Below are 21,547 nucleotides of genomic sequence, written 5' to 3' on the forward strand. Positions count from 1 at the left end.
TTTTCATATCGATATTTTCTTACCCCTGATTAAGAGTCTTTTGCAAGCTTGCAAAGTCATAAACTAATTCGGTGGAATGCGTAGATTCATTTTTTTTAATCTGATCGGTAAGATTTCTTATCCTTTCATAGGCGTGTGCTATCTGAAACTTATGATTTGGGATGTGTAATTTGCTATTTCCGGCTTTTGAGAGCTAGGTCTCCTAGTATTTCGTAGGTGTGTATTGTCTGAAACTTATTATTTGGGGTATGTAAATTACTATTTCGGGCTTTTCTGATCTAAGGTTTCATAGTATTTCGTAGGTGTGTGCTGTCTGAGAGGTGAATTCAAGAAAGAGTTTGTTACTTATTTACTTACTTACTTACAATTTTTTCATAATGCCATAATGAAATATCCAATAATGGATGTTGATAAAAAATTTATTCATTCTGATACCTAGATTTTGTCAATGTTACCCCATGTGTCTGACAATAGATGTATGCAAATTCCTTTTCTTACATCTCCGATGTTTTAGTAGACATTTTAAACGTTTGATATGATAGTTTACTTTAAAAATAATAAACACATAACAATGTAATATTTTTAATGAAATAATGCTATGTAGAATATTAATACAAAAATGTATTATGATACATTATTAATATCAATGATTAACTTTGGAGACTTTGAATCTGTTCCATAAAATAGTTCATCGTGTTCTCTCTTGATATTGTAGCTATTGTCTTCTCTTAGTTCGTAATCATTAGAATAATCATTATTTCATTTTGAGTTATACACAGTTTTTACTGGTGTCTCATCAACAGGCTCAATATGCTTTTCATCTTTGGTATTATTTGGTTAATTGACTGTTTGATCAATGGCAGTAACGTTTGCTGGTGCTTTGTTTTTCATCGATTCATCTTTATGTTACATATTGATACTTTCTGACAATGCCCTTTTTATTTTTCTGGCAATTTCACTGTCTATTATCATATTATTTTTACACAGGTAACAGTTTCGGCATGTAGACAAGATATGGTTTATGATATTAGTAGAAGAGTAGGCCTTTCTTTTTTTGACCTTCCGTTGAATGCTACTAGCAGAAAGCTGACGATTTGATGTATCAGTGGGTAATGTGTTACCTGCAACACAGTAGCAAGGAGTTGCCCTCTATCATCAACGATTATTTCTATATTGGCATTCTCTTTGAGTGCAATCATCTCTGGAGATCTCAATCTTGCATAACCACCAACATAAGAGTTGAATTTTTTCGCTATTCCAAAGAAATTTAATTCCTTACTGTCATGACAATGCATGCATACATTTCCAATAGTGCTACCACTTGTACTTGTTTCATAGTTTAAATACTTCTCCTTGTTGGCATTCAATGCTACAATAACCTTGTTATGTGAACACACTTTATTAAAATGCTCCATCTTAACTTTTTTTAAAGATATGACTTATGTGTTTATCGTTTCACTGCGTAAAGAATACTGATTTAATACATGCAATAGACTAGGTAGTGTCAATAACCGGACATAGAATACCAGTGGGAAAGCCACATCGTGTCTCTGGCCAATCATAGAGTACAATTGTTAGAGCCGTAAGCATATTTTGTCATTTTAAGAAATGTGCAAAAAAAATAAAGTTGAATAATTTCGAAGTTTAAAAAAAATAGTTTGTTTTTATGAAAAAAATATTGAATTAGAACCATCAATCCTCATCATTATGAGTATCCAAAACTGGACTTAAGTTTCACATTTGAACTAGAGAATTGTATTTTCCATAATTTTCTTACAAGAAACTAGATTTCACTGTCAAAAACCCTTATTAGCTCAGATTTTACAGATATATTTTTATTTTTGATTTAAAAATCGACTTAAGTTTCTCATTTGAACCAGAGAATTGTATTTTCCATAATTTTCTTTCAAAAAACTAGAGTTTACTGTCAAAAACCCGGATTCTCACAGATTTTACAGAAATAGTTTATTTTTCGATCCATAACTGGACTTAAGTTTCACCTATGAGCCAACGAATTGAATTTTCCATAATTTTTTTACAAAAACTAGAGTTTACGGTCAAAAACCCTTATTAGCTTAGATTTTACGGGAATAGTTTATTTTTCGATCCATAACTAGAACTAAGTTTCACATTTGTACCACAAAATCGTATTTCCCATAATTTTGTTACAAAAAAAACTAGAGTTTACGGTCAAAAACCCTTATTAGCTCATATTTAACGGAAATAGTTTTATTTTTCGACCCAAAAATAGACTTAAGTTTCACATTTGAACCAGAGAATTGTATTTTCCATAATTTTCTTGCAAAAAACTAGAGTTTACAGTCACAAACCCTTATTAGCTCAGATTTTATAGAAATAGTTTATTTTCCAATCCATAACTGGACTTAAGTTTCACCTATGAGTCAACGAAATATATTTTCCATAATTTTCTTACACAAAACTAGAGTTTACGGTCTAAAACCCTTATTAGCTCAGATTTTACGGAAATAGTTTATTTTTATAGGTTTCAGATAACACATACCTACGAAAGACTAAGAAACCTAGCAAAAAGAAGCCGGAAATAGCAAATTAACCATCCCAAATCATAAGTTTCAGACGACCCACACCTACGAAATACCAAGAAATCTGGCTCAGAAAAGTCGGAACTAGCAAATTACACATCTCAAATCATAAGTTTCAGCCAAAACACACCATTGTAATACTAAGAAACCTTAGCTCAGAAAATTCCGAAATAGTAATTTACATACCCCAAATCATAAGTTTCAGACAACACCCACCTACGAAATACTAGGAGACCTAGCTCATAAAAGCCGGAAATAGCAAATTACACATCTCAAATCATAGGTTTCAGACAACACACACCTACGAAATACTAAGAAACCTAGCTCAGCAAAGTCAAAAATAGCAAACTACACATCCCAAATCATAAGTTTCAGATAACACACACCTATGAAAGGCTAAGAAATCTAACTCAGCAAAGTCAAAAATAGCAATAATAAAAATAGAATCATAAGTTTCAGACAACACACACCAACGAAAGACTAAGAAATCTAGCTCAGAGAAGCCCGAAATAGTAATTTAGATACCCCAAATCATAAGTTTCAGACAACACACACCTGTGAAATACTAGGAGACCTAGCTCATAAAAGCCAGAAATAGCAAACTACCCACCCCAGATTGTAGGTTTCAGACAACACACACCTATGAGAGACTAAGAAACCTAGCTCTGAAAAGCCAGAAATAGCAAACTACCCACCCCAAATTGTAGGTTTCAGACAACACACACCTATGAGAGACTAAGAAACCTAGCTCTGAAAAGCCCAAATAGCATCCCAAATCGTAGGTTTAAGACAACCCACACCTACAAAAGGCTATGAAACCTAGCTCAGAAAAGCAGGATATTGCAAACTAAAGATCCCAAATCATAGGTTTCAGACAACACACACCTACGAAATACTAAGATATCCAGCTAAGAAAAGTCGGAAATAGCAAATAAGTTTCAGACAACACACACCTATGAAAGGCTAAGAAATCTAACTCAGAAAAGTCAAAAATAGCAAACTACACATCCCAAATCATAAGTTTCAGACAACAAACACCTATGAGAGACAAAGAAATCTAGCTCAGAAAAGCCCGAAATAATAATTAACATACCCCAAATCATAAGTTTCAGACAACACACACCAACGAAATACTATGAAACCTTAGCTCAGAAAAGCCCGAAATAGTAATTTACATACCCCAAATCATAAGTTTCAGACAACACACACCTACGAATACTAGGAGACCTAGCTCTTAAAAGCCGGAAATAGCAAATTACACATCCCAAATCACAAGTTTCAGATAACACACACCTATGAAAGGCTAAGAAATCTAACTCAGCAAAGTCAAAAATAGCAAACTACACATCCCAAATCATAATCGAAAAACACAAAGTCGAAAATCACAACATCAGATTCAGAATATCAGAGAATCGCATTACAGAGGCTTCAAGATCCTATGCATTAAATCTTGATTTTTTTTTTTGCCAGAAAAAAGATCACGGATGGGCCTTTTTTTTCCTCTCTCTCTCTCTCTCTCTCTCTCTCTCTCTCTCTCTATCTCTCAAACAGTTCGTGGTAACGAACTGTAACTAAAGGGGCGACTCGGCTCAATAGTAACCGAAACTCTAAAAAACAGAATTTTAATATCAATAGATACATCAAAAATCAGCTTATTATGCTGATTGCAAATATATAAGATCCATCAAGTTTAATATTACAAATCAAAAGTTATGAGCCTGATTTTTGAAAAAATAGGGGAGAACACCCCTAAAATTCAAGGAATAAAATTCTTAATGAAAATCACGCCATCATATTCAGCAGACCAGAGAACCCTACTGTAGAAGTTTCAAGCTCCTTTCTGCAAAAATGTGGAAATTTGCTATTTTTGCCAGAAGACCGATCACATATGCGTGTTTAGGCTATTTGTTTGTTTTTTTTTCAGGGGTAAGTGTATTGAAATAATGGTCCTAGAAGATCGGGAGAGGGTGTATTCGAACGCAAATCAAAAGTTCTAGTGTCCTTTCTAAGTGACCAAAAAGATTGGAAGCCAGCTGGGCCCTCTTCTATGCCCATTTTTCCCCAATATTTTTTTTTTTTTTTTTGGGGGGGGGGGGGGTTCAAGTAAGAACGTTACTTTATAATCAACTTTCATTTGATCAGATGACGTTTTTTTTGGGGGGGGGGCGGTTGAGCTTGGGGTGGATTTCTTTAGGGAAATTCTGCCTTGGGGAGACAAATTTCATGGGGGTGAATTTTCCAGGGGAAATGTTGCACTTGGGGGAGGGGGGTTGACAGAATTACTATACGACATTATTTTCAATTGTCTTACATTCTCTTTGACAAATTTTTCATGTGGAAATGTTCCGGGGGAATTATCCGGGGGCTATTTTTCGCCTGCTTTAATTTCTGGAATAATTTCCATGGAAAAGGGCATTTCAGGAGCGATCGAGAAGCCGATTAGAGATTAAAGTCTTATTCAAATGAAAGAATGCTAAGGAGAATTTTCCAGGCTCAATCGTCCGCAAGCAATTTTACAGGGAGGGGGGATTCTTAGCGAGGATGGAACTGTCTGGAGGGAATTTGAAGGGGGGGCGACTTCACGTTGGGTGAAATTTCCACGGAGGAGATTTTCGTGAGGGGTATATTTCATAGAGGGTGAGCCAGATTTACAGGCGTTATTTGGAAAATGAAAGGAAGTTATTCCATATATGAAGGATTGCCCCCTCCTCAATACCTTGCTCTTTATGCTAAAGTTCGACTGTTTGTCCCACTTTTTTAAAAGCGGCTACTGAAACACGGGGGCTGTTTAAATAGAATAGGAAGCTTTATAAGAATTGCTAACAGCTTTAGAGTAAAGAGGAAGGTATTGAGGGGGAGGGGCAATTCTTCGTATACTGAATAAATCTGCCAAAACTAATAAACAAATTTCGTTGTAATTTTTCATGCAGGGTGAATAAAATTCGAATCCGAATTAGTTTAAAACATCCGGAAATTAAATAAAAACTGAATGTACGTTTTTCTTCAGAAGTTTTTTTTCACTGAAAGTAAGGAGCGACATTAAAACTTAAAACAAACAGAAATTATTACGTATATGAAAGGGGCTGTCCCCTCCTCAACACCTCGCTATTTACGCTAAAGTTTGACTATTTGTCACAACTCTAATTTTTAAAACAACAAAAACTTAAGCGTAAAGATCAAGATTTTATATAGCCATTTGGTTCAGCACAGTTGAAAGGTCCAATAACTATTCCTGTGTGGAAGACTTGACCCCGACAACCCCCGGGAAAGGGACTTTAAGTTATATAATTTCCCTATTGTTTACGTATAGTATTTGCTATTGGGAAATATATGGAAATTTTTCGGGGAAGAATTTTCAATGGGGGCGCGGAGATATTTTAAAGAGAGGACATCACTTTGGAGAAAAGTTTCCGTAGGGAATTGTATAAAGGAGAGGAGGATTTCCCGGTTTGATTTGAAAAACCGTCAGAAATTTAATAAAAAAAGTTTTCTCAACTAAAATAAGCAGCAACATTAAAACTTAAAAAACATAAAGTATTCCTTATATGAAGGGGGCTCCCCCTCATCAATCCCTCGCTTTGAACACCAAAGTTTTTTTTTGTCACAGTTCTTTCAGAAAGACTCCTGAAACTCAAGGCCCGTGAATTTGAATGAGAAGTATTTTAGGGATTTTAAGACTTTAGCGCTTTAAGACAATCCGTTTTAGGTTTTAATGTTGCTCCTTACTTTCAGTTGAAAAAACTTTTTTTTTACTTGATACAGTGATGAAACGTTTGTCTGCGATTATGGTATAAAAGCTCCAAATTTGTAACCCAGTTACAGAGCTTGTCGCCAAACACTAATTGTAATCTAGTTTTTAAGTTGTTAGGATTATTTTCTTTGATGAAATGGCTACCCCATCGTAAATCCAGTTGGAAAATTATTTACAAGCTTCATTTCAAAGATTAATATCGCCTTACCATAAAAGTATCTTTTCGTTTTCAACAAAACCGGACAGCTTTTAAATTACAAAATGGCTCAGTAACAAAACATTTACCTTCTTTTTTTCGAAATGTATTTCAACTGATTATCTACCAAGAAAATAGGAGAACCGTAAATAATGATGTTTTACGGATGTTTATTGATTTATTAAAATTAAGCTTTTTCTAACACTTTCAAATAAATGTTGCCTTCCAATTACGTGTTTGATGTTACTGTTGTCAGTCGCCAGCTTTAAATATTAGAAATCGAGTTCTGGCACACTCTACCTATGACAAAAAAGAATTTCCCGGAACATAAATTCGGTCTTAGATTCTAGCAATTCTGAAACTTTATGTTCAAACACTTCTCGTAGAAAAGTAGTTTCAATTAGCAAATAATCGGTACATAAAATACTGGCAAGGTCGTATCTAGGGGGGAAGTACGGGGTTTGACCCCCCCCCCATCCAGAAACTTTTGCCCGACTCGTAAAGACGTTACAAAAAAAGTGTGATGTGTTTTTTTCAATTTTTTATCGCCCCCCCCCCATCCCTAACGAAAATCCTGGGTGCGCCCCAGAAAACTGGCCCAAAATCTGAAAAATACCGCTAAATCGCCAGCATTTTGTTTGCTGTTTTGACATTGAGACATAGACGCTTACACATCTTACTACATACAATATTTTCTGGCAGTTACTGAAGATCATTATCACAAAAGAGGTTCAGAAAAGTCAGACAGACAATAAATTCCGTGGACCAGGGACGTATGGAGGAAAAGAGGGGCCACGGGGTCCACCGCCCCCCCACACACACACAAAAAAAGACTGGAAGTTTGCCGAATTTCTAGGCACTTCATATTCAAATTATCAACTATTTTTATTATTACCCCCCTCCCCCGGGAACAAAAATCTCTATGTACGTGCCTGTCACGAATATGGGAGTGGCTTCGGGTATCCTTGGTCATATCATGGCTATTTCAGTATTTACTAGGTTAATAACTGTTAATGTGTAATAGTAATTATTTTCAACAGTTAGAAGCAAACAAATGTTGAGAAGCAAAGAAATATGGCCCCAATACAATCAGCTGGACGCTTCAATAAAAGAGAAAAAGGGCGGTTATTGTGCGATACTTCGGTGTTAAAAAGATTGCTTTAAAGCCATTGGTTTATTTTGTGACGTACTCCGGCAAGCCAATCACATTACTACTTGTTTCTGGAGAGGAAAGTAGTCGGGTTACCTAACGCTTTAGGTTACCCAAAGTTGAGTGGAAAACATCGAATGACTAGGAAAAGTGGTGTTAATTCAAGAAAGTGTAAGAAGGGGACAGGGCCGTATCCAGGATTTTTTCGAGGGAGAAGGGGGGGAGATCAAAAGTATATTTTCCGGGAGGGGGTTTTATAAGACAAAACTTAAAAAACGCATTAAAAATTTGTTTATATTCATTTCTGTTATGATTTCGAAGACAAACAGACAAACATTTCGGGGGGGGGGGTCTAAACCCATATTCCCCCTCGATATGGCCTTGGACGAGGAATGTATTCTTGAAAATCAAGAGGGAAAGGGGTAATTTTGTTGTTTTTTTTTCAATTATTTCAATGAAAATACCGAAAAAAACATTATTTAATGAAAAAGGCTAAAAAGGTATTTCTCAAAATCTAGGGGGGAGGGGGTGAAATCTAGGGGGACATTAATCCTGATATGGAAATGTAATTTCTTGAGAGAAAAAAATATGCGTCTTTTGAAAACCTAACTGATTCTTTTATGGGAAACATTACTACTACTACTACTACTACTAGACTACTACTAATACTACTACTACTACTACTACTACTACTAACAACTCGCCGCAGCACCAAGCCATCTGAGGCTAACACAGCTACGCACGCTCCTCCTCCATCCCAATCTATTCAAAGCCTCCCTTTTTACACGCTCTCAGGAAGTTCCCATTTCCTTTAAATCTTTTTTTATGACGTTCTCCCACCCCAGACAAGGATAACCTGCTTTCTCTCTAGACCAAGACGCTTGGCCTAAAAGGACAATCTTCGGCAATCGGTCACCCTTTATCCGCAGAACGTGCCCTAGCCATCTCAACCTTTCTTTCATTATAACCCTAGAAAGCAGGATTGAACCACATTTTTCGTACAGCCTACTGATGAAATACAGTTAGTCAGCCAGGTACCCAGAATAATCCTTAGCCAATTTCTCTGGAAAACATCAAGCAAATCTTCATCCGCTTTTCGGAGCGCCCATGCTTCAGAGCCATATTTGACGACTGTCATCACTGAAGCTTCCAATATTCTATTCTTTGTTTGCAGACTCATCTTCCTATTCTTTCCAAACTTTTTTTTAATGCAAAAAAGCACCCTGAGCATTGGGATAGGCTTTTTTAAATTGATTCTCATTGTCGCTTGTCTTCTAAACAAGGCGGTTGTCTCAGTGAATCAGCAGGGTGATTTACATGATCCTCCACTTCTCACATTTACATGTAAACTTTGCCAGAGTTGTTTGTGTCTCGCAATGTTTCTTCCAAGAGGTTACGAGATCCGTTAGGTTACGAGAGATCCCATAATTTAAAGAATGTGCAAGGCGTTCTTCAACAGCTTCATCAGGTCTAAAAAGTAAATTTGGCTGTATGAAGGTAGTTCAAAATCACCTTTAGTGTGTTTGTGATGGATGTGCCGCTTAATTGATTTTGTGCTAAATTTGTCCAGCAATTCTACTTTTAGCATCTTCATTGCTCCCACCGTCTTTACTAATAATACCACCAAGGTAAGCGAAGCTGCCCACCTGATAAATCTTTTCGTTACCCAACGTCACCTTTTCATCTTCACTTATTCCTAGCCTTACTGACTTAGTCTTCTTAACATAGATTTTCAAACCTATTCTAGCACCCTCAACTCAAAAAACCTCTAAAAGTTCATTCATTTTGCTCGCAATTTCATCTAGGACGCTTAGATCATCAGCATAATGTTAGTCCTGGAGATTTTTTCCTCCCCATTCGATTCCGTGATCTCCCATTGGCTTTCCTGTGCCCCTTAAGACAAAGTCCATCAAAATGATCCATATAAAGGGGAATAGAACCTAAGAGTAAAAATTTGGCACATCGACACGGATATACATCCTTTTCTAAAACCACACTGTTCTTCTCTTAAAACATTGTCTTGTGAAGCTAAGAAAGGAAAGGAAATAATAAATGAAAAAATAAAACCAAAAAAGGGTGAGAAAATGAGGATTTTGTCAGCCAGTGGCAAAACATGAAGATGAAAAGCAAGCAAATATTTCGACAAGGACCTCCGCCATGTCGTCCTCAGTGCTAAACAAAAAACAAAAACAAAAAAGAAAAAAAAACAACAATCTTGAAAAACAAAGAAAAACAAAAAAAAATCTTGCGCAGTAAACTCCAAAAGGTTAGATTTTTATTGTTTTTTGTTTTTTTCCTTATTGGTTTTTTTTTCTTTTTATATTCTTTACTATAACATAATCAATAAGGTTTGCTGTCTTACCGTCACGTGAATATCATGTTAACTTATGGGCCATTTTACGACCAAACACCGCATCGGTTTTAATTAGATTGTCACCCTTACAAAATTGCAGAAGTCTGTAGCCATTGCTGTGTTCTTTTCCTACACCAAATTTACCTAGGCTAGGATACCATCTATCCATATTGCTACCGACCTGGGCGTCAAAATCTCCTAGTAAAAACACCATATTTCTACCTAGAACCCTGTCTATTTGCCCCTGTAACTGTAAGTAAGATTCATCTGAATCACTAGTATCTCCGTCAGTCGGTTCTACAGGGGCACATACTACTATAACTGATACTCAGAACTTTTTAGTCATAAAATGAGAAATCAGTATTCTATTATTAATACCTTCCCAGCTTAAACAAGACTTAGCAGCTTCCTTTTTCATCATGAGCCCTACTCCCTGTCTATGTACCCCATCCTTCCTGCCTGAGTAAGCAAATTCTGTATCACCTAATTTCATGCTTCCTACCCTGGGATATGAGTTTCTAAAACTCCTAATAAGTCTAGTTCGAATCGTCTGAATTCGTCAGTCAAAATGTCAATACGATAGTCATTTTTTAACGTCGTAACATTCCAAGTTCTAATTTACATGTTCTTTAAATCTTTGAAACTATTTTGGCCTCAGGAAAAACAATGATCCCGGATACCAGTACAGGACGAGGTCACATATCTTCTCAAATCTACACCAAAGCGCTTAAGACGGCTTAGAACCTGACAGCAACAAGTCCCTGGGACCTCCAATTGAATGGAGGTTTTGTGGAATCCTAGGCCCATCTTGTCACAACATGTTATTCATCACTTGGCGATGCTCTTCTATCAACAGGAGACGAAATCCTGCACAGACAGTCTCAAGCCTATTACCTTCAACTCATTATACATTCATGCCAACAAATATTATGCTACTACGGGGAGGCAGCCCATGGTAGATAAATTAGCTAGGAAGAGGTTTTTCAGCCCGAAAACGTCCGTCAAAACAGACCAAGCCCAGAAGAATAATCCATTAATCAGAATCCCGTGCTAAGGCTGTGTCGTTTACTAGGCTATAATTTCCTCGAGGGGCGCCACTCCTCAAGTGGGAATAGAGTCAACCTCAAGGTCCCCAGTCTTGCAAGTACCCCGAAAGGGTTGAGGCAGCCCTTTGCAGAGGGCTTTATCCATAGATCTGTATCTTATGCCCTGCCGCAGTTATCCTCCTATAGAGGATCATCCCACGATGGTGTTCTGCGTCACCATAAAATTTAACCCATTACTGGGAGAAAGTTTGTAACTCACGGGACGTGTGGACACGCCGGAGGTCCCTGTTAAGGGTACACTTGATGGGCCGTCTTCCTCCTCCACCTGTATTTGCGGCCCTGGGTAAGGGTGCCCCAGTTTCTATTATGGACCCCCAGGGACAAGGTCCCCCCTTGGTCCGTGCCTCCTATGGAGGTACCCTCAATAGGAGGGTACCCTATCCATAGGAGGGTAACGTGGCATTCCCCTATCGCCACCTGGGAACACGCTGAGTGGCCTGGAGGAGGCTCCTTAAAGCTGGCAAATGGTAAATACATTTTATTATAATTACAATTTAGCTCTCCCAAATAATAATTAAATGTGTAATGTTCCTGATTATGTCCTGATAATTTTGTCCGGGTAACATTGGTGATTCCTGATTATGTCTTGGTAATTTTTTTAATATTCACCAGGTAAATCATACAAGTGGACAAAAAACGAAACAAGAGCCAACATGTAATCAAGTTTTAATTAATACATATGTTCTAAATGTTATTTTATTGTTTTGAAATTTTATTATTTACTAATTCTATAGAAATTACTATTAAAGAATAAATGAAGCCCAAAACAAACAGAAATTAAATAAACAATCATAGCAAAAAACATACAACAAGTAATAATATAAATGAATAAATAGATCTTAAAGCGAGTAATGCTTCGATTGAATATGAAAAACAAGCTTAAAACAAAAAAAAATTGTTTGCTATTAAAGTATAAATGAAACTTAAAACGAAACAGAAATTAAATAAACAATCAATGTGAACAAACATACAATATATATTAATGTAAATGAATAAATAAATCGTAAAACAAGTGAAACTTAAATTGAATATGCAAATCAAGTTTGAATCGAATGAAAATAACTACAAACAAGAGTTTGGGTATCGCCTCACTGCAGATGCCTAAAACCTACTGAGTCATTGGCGCCTTACTGAAAACTATATGAGTCTTGAACAGTCTTGGAAAGTATCAACAAAATCAAATTGAATATTATATATATAATGATATTAATTGTTGAAAGATCCATCAGTTCAAAATTTTCTTTCACTGTAATTTTTGTTTTCATTTTCAATGCTGTAAGAACTGGAAAAGAATAAATTTGTAATATACGATTTATTCGTTTTCAGTGAAGCGCCAATGACGCAGAAGGCTTTAGGTTTTTACAGTTAAAGAAGGGGGCAGTATCCAAATTTTGTTTGTAGTGAAACTATATTTGTCGTGACCAATCTTGAAAACAACAAATAAATTAAACTGAATATTTGATGTATAATGATATTAATTGCTGAAGGCTCATCAGTTCAAAATTTTACTGTAATTTTAATATTTATTTTCAATATTAGATACAAAAGAAAACATTTGTAATATAATTCGTTTTCAGTAAAGCGCCAATGACGCAGTAGGTTTTAGGCTTCTGCAGTGAGACGATACCCAAACTCTTGTTTGTAGTTATTTTTATTCGATTCATTGAGGCCAACACAGCTACGCACGCTCTTCCTCCATCCCAATCTATTCAAAGCCTCCCTTTTTACATCCGCCCACGAAGTTCCCATTTCCTTTAAATCTTTCTTCATGACGTCCTCCCATCCCAGACGGGGACGACCTGCTTTCCGTGTAGCCCTAGATGGTTGGCCGAAAAGAACAATCTTCGGCAATCTGTCATCCTTCATCCGCACAACATACCCTAACCACCTCAACCTTTCTTTCATTATAGACCTAGAAAGCGGTATTGAACCACATTTTTCGTATAGCTTATTGTTTCAAATACGGTCAGTCAGCCGGGTACCCAGAAAAATCCTTAAGCAAGTTCTCTGGAAAACATCTAGCAAATCTTCATCCGCTTTTCGGAGCGTCCATGCTTCAGAGCCATATTTGACCACTGTCATCACTGTAGCTTCTAATATTCTAATCTTGGTTTGCAGCCTTATCTACAGATGAAAATAATCTGTCTTTTGAAAATGTCTTTTTTTCATAAGACACAAACAAAATCTTCTAAAGGAACCTGAAGTGCTATCTCTGATATTTCCGTTGATTCTTTATTCCCGTTACTTTCAGATGTAAAATTTAGAATATTATCGAATGGGTTTAGTCGTCCCCTCCGTGAATAATTCACGTTTGGAAAACCCACCCCTGGGAAATTCCTCCCCCCTCAAAGAACATTTTCTTTTCCTTCTGATAATTCCCCCGCGTTAAATTCCACCCAGCAATTTATTTATTAATCAAGGAGGCACACTTGTGCCTCTATAAATATACTTTATCTTCATGGGGTAAACTGGGCCGGAAGTTTCAACCCTCCCACCACAGCCTCCCTTTAACGTTGTCCGATTGGGCTGAAATTTAGAGGTTAAGCTTTCCTAGCGCCCGGGAGCTTAACCTCGAAATTTCAGCTCAATCCGATCACTTCTTCCCTGTTTTCAAATAAACAAATATAGCCACTTAAAATTCATCATTTCTTTTTTTTTTTCTTATCCACGCCTACAGGCCACAATTGGAAACTGATCCGAGTGAATGAGGACTCATTCGAAGCAGAATTTGACCTATTAGGGCCTTTTGATATTTTCAGACCGAAAAAATTATCCTCTGAATTTATATTTATGAAAAACCTTGTTGTCCATTAATAGCCCATGTTAAATTGTCCCATCATACACCCCCTGGACTGGAGGTTAATCAGAAAGAAATTTAGAGAATAAGCTGTTCTGGGTCCAGGAAGTATATGCTCGAAATTTCAGCTTACTCTGATTACTCCTTCCCTGTTTTCTAAAAACCAAATATCAAGTTTTGTGGGAATTTTCTTGCGTCAAAAATAGATTCCATTTACTAAAAACAATTACAATTGTGTCTCTTTAGTCCAGCGCTTGATACTCCAGACTGTCAGGCGGAAAACCCGGGTTCGATTCACCGTCAGAGCAAATTTTTTATATACTGAATTTAAACTTTAAAAAAGAAACTCAGTTTCTTTTTTAAATTATTTGAAAAAATTAAGTTTTCTAAAGAGTTAAAGAGGCTGAGTTACAAGGTCGACCCTTAAAACACCCTGTCGAGAAAGATAAGAATAATACACAATCATCTAACAGTTAGTCAAGCAATAATAAGTAATAAACTGTACAATAACGTGCAGAAATTATTTGAAAAAAACCTACGTTTTCTAAAGAGTTAAAGAGGCTGAGTTACAAGGTCGAACCTTAAAACGTACAGGAATTAGGAGGCACAGCTTGGGGGCTGCCGCCTCCCAAACCCCCGCTTTCGCAGCCTTTAAATAAAAAAAAATTTTAAACTGAAAGTAAGGAGCGACATTAAATCTTAAAACGAACAGAAATTATTCCGTATATGAAAGGGGCTGTGCCCTCCTCAACGCCTCGCTCTTTACGCTAAAGTTTTTATTGTTTAAAAAAAAGAGTTATGAGAAAGTCAAACTTTAGCGTAAAGAGCGAGGCGTTGAGGAGGGCACAGCCCCTTTCATATACGGAATAATTTCTGTTCGTTTTAAGATTTAATGTCGCTCCTTACTTTCAGTTTAAAAAACTTTTTTTTTTATTGATTTTATTGAATGATTCATGAATAACAAAATTCCAATATTACTTTTATAATATTTGCTGATCATAAAATGTCAGCTGGTAAAAAAAAAAACTCGTTTTAATTTATTGAAGTTTTTTTCAGTTATGAAACAAGAAATAAAACTTGGGACTTCTGTTAGGTCAACATTAGCTAGACCATGCATCCCTTCCATAATAAATAATGGAAAGGATTCGGAGAATCCTTAAATTACAACCCTTGCCCTGAGGGCTGTAGGGAAGTTGTCATCCTCAAAGACCTAATTTCCAGAACTTAAAACTACGTTTAATAAAATGGTTGTCTCAAAATTTTCATTGGATGTGTTTGGGGAAAACGTGGGCGTGAGCGGGGGGTTAGTTTCCCTCATATCACTTTCGACTATTACAAAGGGTACTAGCCTTCTGAATTTCCAATCTAATAAACCTTTTTTAAAGCTTCTGCGACATTGTTTTCTATAAAAACCTTATAGGCCCCCAGGGAATAACTCAAAACCCTTGCCCTAAGGATTTTGGGGTAGTGTCCTCCTCAAAAACATATTTTCGATCTGGAAATCGACGACGCTGAACAAAATGGCTATCTCAAAATTTTGATTGGATGTGTTTGGGGGAATGATGGGGGGGGGGTCTAGTTGCCCTCGATCACTTTCAACTATTAAAAAGGGCACTAGCCCTTTTAATATATAATTAAATTAGCCTTTTTGATGTTTCTACGACAAGGCCTTCTTTGAAAATCTTATGTGCTCCCAGTGCATCACTTATAATCCGTCCCTTAAGGGTTGGGGGGGACTGTACTCCTAACAAACATACTTTCTCTAAGGACATAAACTACGATGAACAAAATGGCTATCTCAAAATTTTGATTGGATGTGTTTTGGGGAATGATGTGCGTGGGGGGCACTATTTGCCCTCCAATCATTTTCGACTATTAAAAACGGAACTAGAAGTCTGGATTTCCAATCGAATGAGCCCCTTTTGAAGTTTCTACGACAACGACTCCTATAAAAACCTTATATGCCCCCCAGGGCACAACTTAAAACCCTTGCCCTGAGGGTTGAGGGGGAGTGTCCTCCTCAAAAACATATTTTCTCTATGGAGATCAACTACGCTGAACAAAACGGCTATCTCAAAATTTTGATTGGATGTGTTGGGGGAAAGGATGGGCGTGGGGGGGGGGGCTAGCTGCCCTCCAATCCCTTTCGACTATTAAAAAGGGCACTAGCTCTTTGAATTTCTAATCGAATGAGCCTGTTTTGAAGTTTCTACGACAACGCCAGCTATAAAAACCTTATATGCCCCCAGGGCATAACTTAAAACTCTTGCCATGAGGGTTGAGGGGGAGTGTCCTCCTCAAAAATATATTTTATATCTGGAAATCAACTACGCTGAACAAAATAGCTATCTCAAAATTTTTATTGAATGTGTTCGGGGGAATGATGAGCGTGGGATGGCTAGTTACCCTCCGATCATTTTCGATGGTCTTATTCAAAATAAATTACATCGTTATTTTTCTTTTCTTTTCATCTTTTTATTTACAATCCTTCTATTTTAATCCGGCCGACATTTTTTAAGACTGATCTCACTGACTTTTCTTTAATTTTAGTTTTTATTTCACCAATTCTCTGCGATGTACAAATTTTGGAATTTATTTCAAATCGTCTTGTTCAAAATAAATGATACTGCCTTCGTTTTTGTCGTTATTGCTTGTTTCCCTTTTCATTTTTATATGAGACATTTTCGCAGCTACCGCCCACAGCCCAGAGACTGGTGCCTAATGCGTTTTTTCCCATTTCTATTTTTTTTTTTTTTAAGTTCGAAATTAAACACTAAACACACTTTTCAAGGCCAGAACAATTACAATCGATCAACTAATATACACTCTTTCTGGTTTGTGTCAGAATGTTTTACCTACCGTCATAGTCCAGATTGGGTTGCCAGATCTTGTTTCACCATAACGGGTCACTTTACTTCCTTTTTTGTATCTATCATACTTCCCATTTGATGAATATGATGATGAGTCATAATCTGAGGGCGGAGTCAATGAACCCTGGTTAAAAGCAGTTAATAGTTAATTAAAGGCTAAGCAAATGGTAATACAAAGTTAATAGCCCCTATTAGTACACGACACTTAGTTAAGAGACTTTTACAAATGAAAATATACAGAGAAATAAACGGTATAATAAATAAAACAAAAAACGGCATCTAAACAAAATAGTGGACAAAACAAACAAATAAAATTCTTAATAACTTCCAAAATCACTGAAACAATATCAACAAGGGCGTCGCCTACCTTCTGAATACGGCCTTGGTTGTGGTATGTTTTTTCCCTTTTTGTTTAATTCATTGGTTTTCGTTGATAAAGGCTCCCGGACGTTGAGTCGAAATATTCGGATTTTTACTATTTTAAGTCTGTTTTTTTTTTGTACACTGTTTGTTTAAATATTATACCCGTTTTTATCTCTATATGTTTTCATTTGTTAAATTCTGTGAATGGAAGAGCAGTGTGATCTAAAAAATTATTAACACTTAGTTAAGGGCTTACACTCTGTTTGTACCCAGACAACCAGCATGCAGAATCGTTATGTAGTTACTTTAGGCATTTTTTTTTCTGTTTGCAATTCCAAATGGGTGAAGTAGAATATTCCTTTTGGAGTACAAAGTAGAAAAAAAATGGGTGAAGTAGAATATTCCAAAATGGGTGAAGTAGAATTATCTTTTTGGAGTATAATGCAAAAACTTTTTGATAGATCAAAGACAGAAGAAGTTGAGATGTCTTCGCGCAAACAAAGAAGGTGTATGAACAATTTGCTGAGCAACGAAAAATAGGCGAGAATATAATATCATGAAACAAGGCCATTGCCCCCCCCGCCCCTCCCAACGATAAAATCCTAGATAAGCATATACAGAAGATAGCATAAACAAACAAATTAAAATAATTATACCCAATTGAGCCAAACAAGACAAAACCTCCAGTTTGTACCAAAATTGGAATGTCACTCAACTGATTGGCCTATGTAGGATTTTATAAAAAAAGGGGGCGGGGGGTTGATGAAATTTGTGAAAATAAGGATTTTTTTTTCTTCTATTAACTGCTGGAACAGGTGTGAGGGTTTCAGGGGCGGATCCAGAATTTTTTAGGGGGGGCAAAATAGGTTGATCCGATAAACTTACGTTAGGAGCAAGTTTAATTAATGCAAAATTGCGTTAATTAGGTAAATTACACTACTTTAGGGGGTACCCTCGACCCCCTCTGGATCCGCCACTTGATGGTTTATCATTTTTTTTTTCACGTCGTGATATTTATTTTCTCAGATTGGGGTTCCTGTGAAACTTGAAAAAGGCTAATTACCTGTTTTGGCGGAGAGCCGAGATAAGACTAGTTTCGTTTTCAATCAATGTTTTCGTATGAAATGGACAGGCCTTTCCTGAACCTTAAAGAATAAACACCTCTGTTTGAAAATCTTGGCACTTTGTGAATTTAGATAGCGATAAGGGTTCCTGATTGAGACCAATTTTAGGACTTGGGTTCTAATTATTGGTTGCTGTGGTAAAAGTTGCCACAATAGCGCTATCCAAGAAAATACCAAACGTCTGTTAAGAAGTGTTTTTCATAAAATTCTTGGGGAATTTTCAGAAAATTTAAGGACATCACACATTTTAGTGGCAGATCCAAAATTTTACGGGGCTTTACGCTAGAAAAGCTCCTATTATAGAATATTCTTCCAATTTGTTTACCAGAAAATAAATAAAGTGCATTTCTTACTGCTGAGTCTGTATAATCTTAGACCTTTTACTGCACAATTTCCAAAATATTTCTAAAACTATTTATATGCAGTGTTACAGCCATACCAATTATTCTCCTTTCCTTTTATATTCTTTAATAATAATTTCTGGTCGTTTTGAGTTTGAGTTATTGTACGCTTCTATTTCTACTGATATTAAGTTTAATATGGCCTTTACTTTTCTTTAAAAAAAACTTTCTTTTTCGTAAAGTTTTCGTAGTATATATATATATATATATATATATATATATATATATATATATATATATATATATATATATATATATATATATATATATATATATATATATCGGCGCGTACAAACAGCTCCTCTCATTTGATCTGCCATCAGCGGTCCAATTACCCTGGAACACGTATTTTGGCAGAAACTTTCTCAAAATGCCTTTGAAACCAACTTGAGACTTCGAAACCTATTTTTAATTCCTAAAAACATCTAATAATAACACTGCACTGCTTATTACCGATTTTCATGTATGTATTGGAATAAATTAATTTAAAATTAGTTTCTTCAAAATTAGTGTTCCAACGTTGAAGCCAAGTTTCGCGTTCAAGAGAGATCTGATGTCGCTTATATTTATAGCACAGTTTATAGAATTAGCAGTATGATCATTCCCTATCTCACCCATTATAAAAACCCGGACCGAGGTGCGAGTGCTCCAGAGAACGTTTTTGGAGATATAAACATAAGCGGCATTAGATCTTTTCACGGGTAGACAAGTCAGATTTCTCTTGGACGTGAAACTTACAGTTATAATAGAAATAATCGGAAATAAGTGGAAACCCGCTATTACGAAATAATGCACTTTGTAACCCTCTTGGACGCGAAACTTACAGTTATAATAGAAATAATAGGAAATAAGTTGAAACCCGCTATTACGAATAATGCACTTTGTAACCATTTCTCATTGATTGACGGAAACAGACTAACCCGCTAATGCAGAAATGAGTGGGAGGAGCTTTTTGTTCGCACCGAGAATGAAGACCAGAAATGATCTGCGATAAACTTACTGGATAATTCTATAAACTGTGATTTATAGGTTCTCTGGAGCACCTGCACCTCGGTCCGGGTTTTTATAATGGGTGAGATAGGGAAAGATCATACTGCTAATTATATAAACTGTGCTTTAGACGCACACAAGCGGAATAGAACTTGACACAAGTTTATATCGGAGAATGGGGAGTGTGGTCTGCAAGAATTCGGATATTGGTGCGTGAGTTTTATTTTCCGCTTAACAAGTCCCCCACAGCTAGGGCAACAGTTAATGGGGGGGGAGTATTTTTCTCACCCTCACATTTTAGATTTTCAAAACCAAATTAAGGTTTTAAAAACAACTTATTTGAGATTTTCATTGAAAAATACCTTTTTTTTGCATTCTCACTGAAAACATGGAAAAAACAACAAATTGACTCTCATAGACTTTAAAAATATAATTTGGCCCCCTCTTTACTTTTTCGTGAATGGGTGCCTCTTTCCACAGATAAAGATTAATATGTGCTAAGGTACTGCGCATGTGTATGCGAGGCTTAACCAAATTGACAGGCGACTATATCACTATTAAATAGCCAAGTTATTATTTAGACTTTAGCATATTCTGTAGCGTGCTTTGCTTTGAAAGGAACAAAAAAGCAAAGGTCAAAGCTAATCGATTTACTTCTAATAATTGAAGTGCACTCGAGCTATAACCGGTAATTTGTTTACTATTCACAAATATAAGATTGCTGATTCATAAACAGCTATTAATTCAATAATCAAATAGCAAAACATGACCTCTTCCGGAGGGGCGGGCTAGAAATGAGGAAGAAAGGGTGGGAAGTACGTTTTACCTCTTTTAGAAGAACAAAAATGCACGAAAATTAGAAATACTAAAAACACACTACATTTTTATCATCAAAAATTATTTAAGCATCCCCCCTCCTCCTTAGAATATACATAGAAGGCAAATCCCTCAAGAAAGAGGTTGCAGGCACCCATCCCGTTGTCCATGTTTATTTGACTCTTAAAAGTGCTGCAGAATCAGCAGCATAGTTAAGAGGGAGGGCTCCAGGGGTTTCAGACTTTAGCGTAGACATTGAATGTAGAAATTCAAACATAAATTATAAAATCGAAATAAACACTATAACATAAAAAAATACATGTGGCTTGCAAGGCCTAGAGTTTACAGTTTGATGAGAATGAGACTAGAACTTTGAATAAAGCTTTTGACTATTTGAACAAAATGGTTATATCAAATTTGGATCGGATATCTTAGGAGTTACAGGGGGGGGGGTCACATGATCTTTTCCACAGTTTAGTCACTCTGTGCTAAACATGTAGAAATTCAAGCGTAAATCAGTAATGGAAATAAATATTATAATATAAAAACAAATACAGGGGACAAATACCCGACAAGCTTAAATAAACAGTAAAAACTCATAATAATTAAATAACTTTGTAAAAATTGAATGATTAATGGGGACGATTGCAAATAGTAAATGGGAAATGAAGAAGAAAGACCCATCCCTCTAAATTGACTTCTTTTATCCAGTTTAGTTCCACCTTAAAGAGGGAGCAGTTGAACAGATTGGGATGGAGGCGGAGCGTGCATAACTATGTTGGCCTCAGGCGGATTGGTGCTGCGGCATGGGCGCCCATATGGGGGGGGGGCTCTTGCCCCCCCCCCTGGCTGAATGATGCTGCCTTATTTTAATATTTTTGTTCTGAGATTTCTATTAAATAGCATTAAAAGTAGCAATTAGACGAAGTTTGTCCCCCCCTGGAATTCAGCTTATGGGCGCCCATGTGCTGCGGTGAGTCGTTAGTAGTACTAGCAGTAGTAGTATCCATCTAATAGCCTTTGAATTAACCAACTTGAATTATAAGTAGGTCCACTTCTGTGGGACGGT

At 36.4% G+C, this 21,547-nt stretch overlaps 1 protein-coding gene across 2 annotated transcripts in view; it reads right to left on the reverse strand.

The window, feature by feature from the left end:
* blo (bloated) overlaps positions 1–21,547 on the reverse strand; it is a 162,215-nt gene that overhangs the window by 114,474 nt on the left and 26,194 nt on the right. Inside the window, exon 3 of one of the 2 annotated variants that reach the window (XM_089096940.1) lies at positions 16,774–16,908. The exons of the other annotated variant lie outside the window; for it this stretch is intronic. Within the exon in view, the coding sequence (XP_088953066.1) occupies positions 16,774–16,908 (135 nt within the window). The remainder of the gene's footprint in view (positions 1–16,773; positions 16,909–21,547) is intronic. 2 annotated transcript variants of the gene reach the window in all.

Source organism: Artemia sp. Qi Xiang Cuo, chromosome 11 (assembly GCF_049724085.1).
Source record: "Artemia sp. Qi Xiang Cuo chromosome 11, ASM4972408v1, whole genome shotgun sequence".
In the NCBI taxonomy this organism is placed as follows: Eukaryota; Metazoa; Arthropoda; class Branchiopoda; order Anostraca; family Artemiidae; genus Artemia; species Artemia sp. Qi Xiang Cuo.